Source organism: Pterocles gutturalis, unplaced genomic scaffold, assembly GCF_000699245.1.
Source record: "Pterocles gutturalis isolate BGI_N339 unplaced genomic scaffold, ASM69924v1 scaffold2619, whole genome shotgun sequence".
Taxonomy (NCBI): Eukaryota; Metazoa; Chordata; class Aves; order Pterocliformes; family Pteroclidae; genus Pterocles; species Pterocles gutturalis.
This window is the reverse complement of record NW_010135368.1, coordinates 2,139-2,550: the sequence shown is the minus strand read 5'-3', so window position 1 is coordinate 2,550 and position 412 is coordinate 2,139. Positions and strand designations below refer to the sequence as shown.

The window sequence follows — 412 nt, the reverse complement described above, 5'->3', positions numbered from 1 at the left end:
GTCCCCCGGCCCCACAGACGGGACGGGGGGGTCCCCAGCCCCACAGACAGGCCCGGCCACAACTTGGGGGTCCCAGACCCCATGGGCAGAGATCAATCTCCAGCCCCACAAGCAGGACACGACGCAGGATGACGGGGGCATCCAGGGTGCGATGTGGGTATTTGGGGGTTGCCCCCATGTCCCCGTGTCCCCCCCTAAAGCCCCACGGCGTCCTCACCGCCATGACACATTTGGGGCAGCGCCAGATTCCCTTGGGGATTTCGGGGAGCGGCGGGAGGAGGCAGAAGATGTGATAATTATCGTCGCAGCCGTCGCACAGCAACAATTTATCGTCCTCGTCGCCCCGCGAGCAAATCCGGCAGATGTAGGAATCCACCTTGGGGGGGGGGGGAACCAAAAAAAAAAAGGGGTG

At 63.3% G+C, this 412-nt stretch overlaps 1 protein-coding gene across 1 annotated transcript in view; it reads right to left on the bottom strand.

Annotated features, from left to right (window-relative positions):
- Positions 1 to 217: 217 nt before the first annotated feature.
- Positions 218 to 412, bottom strand: part of LOC104467883 (lysine-specific demethylase 5C-like) — a gene marked incomplete at both ends in the record, with an annotated part of 2,315 nt that continues 2,120 nt past the window's right edge. The window contains one exon of the mRNA XM_010081848.1: positions 218 to 378. Coding sequence (XP_010080150.1) covers positions 218 to 378 — 161 coding nt within the window. The remainder of the gene's footprint in view (positions 379 to 412) is intronic.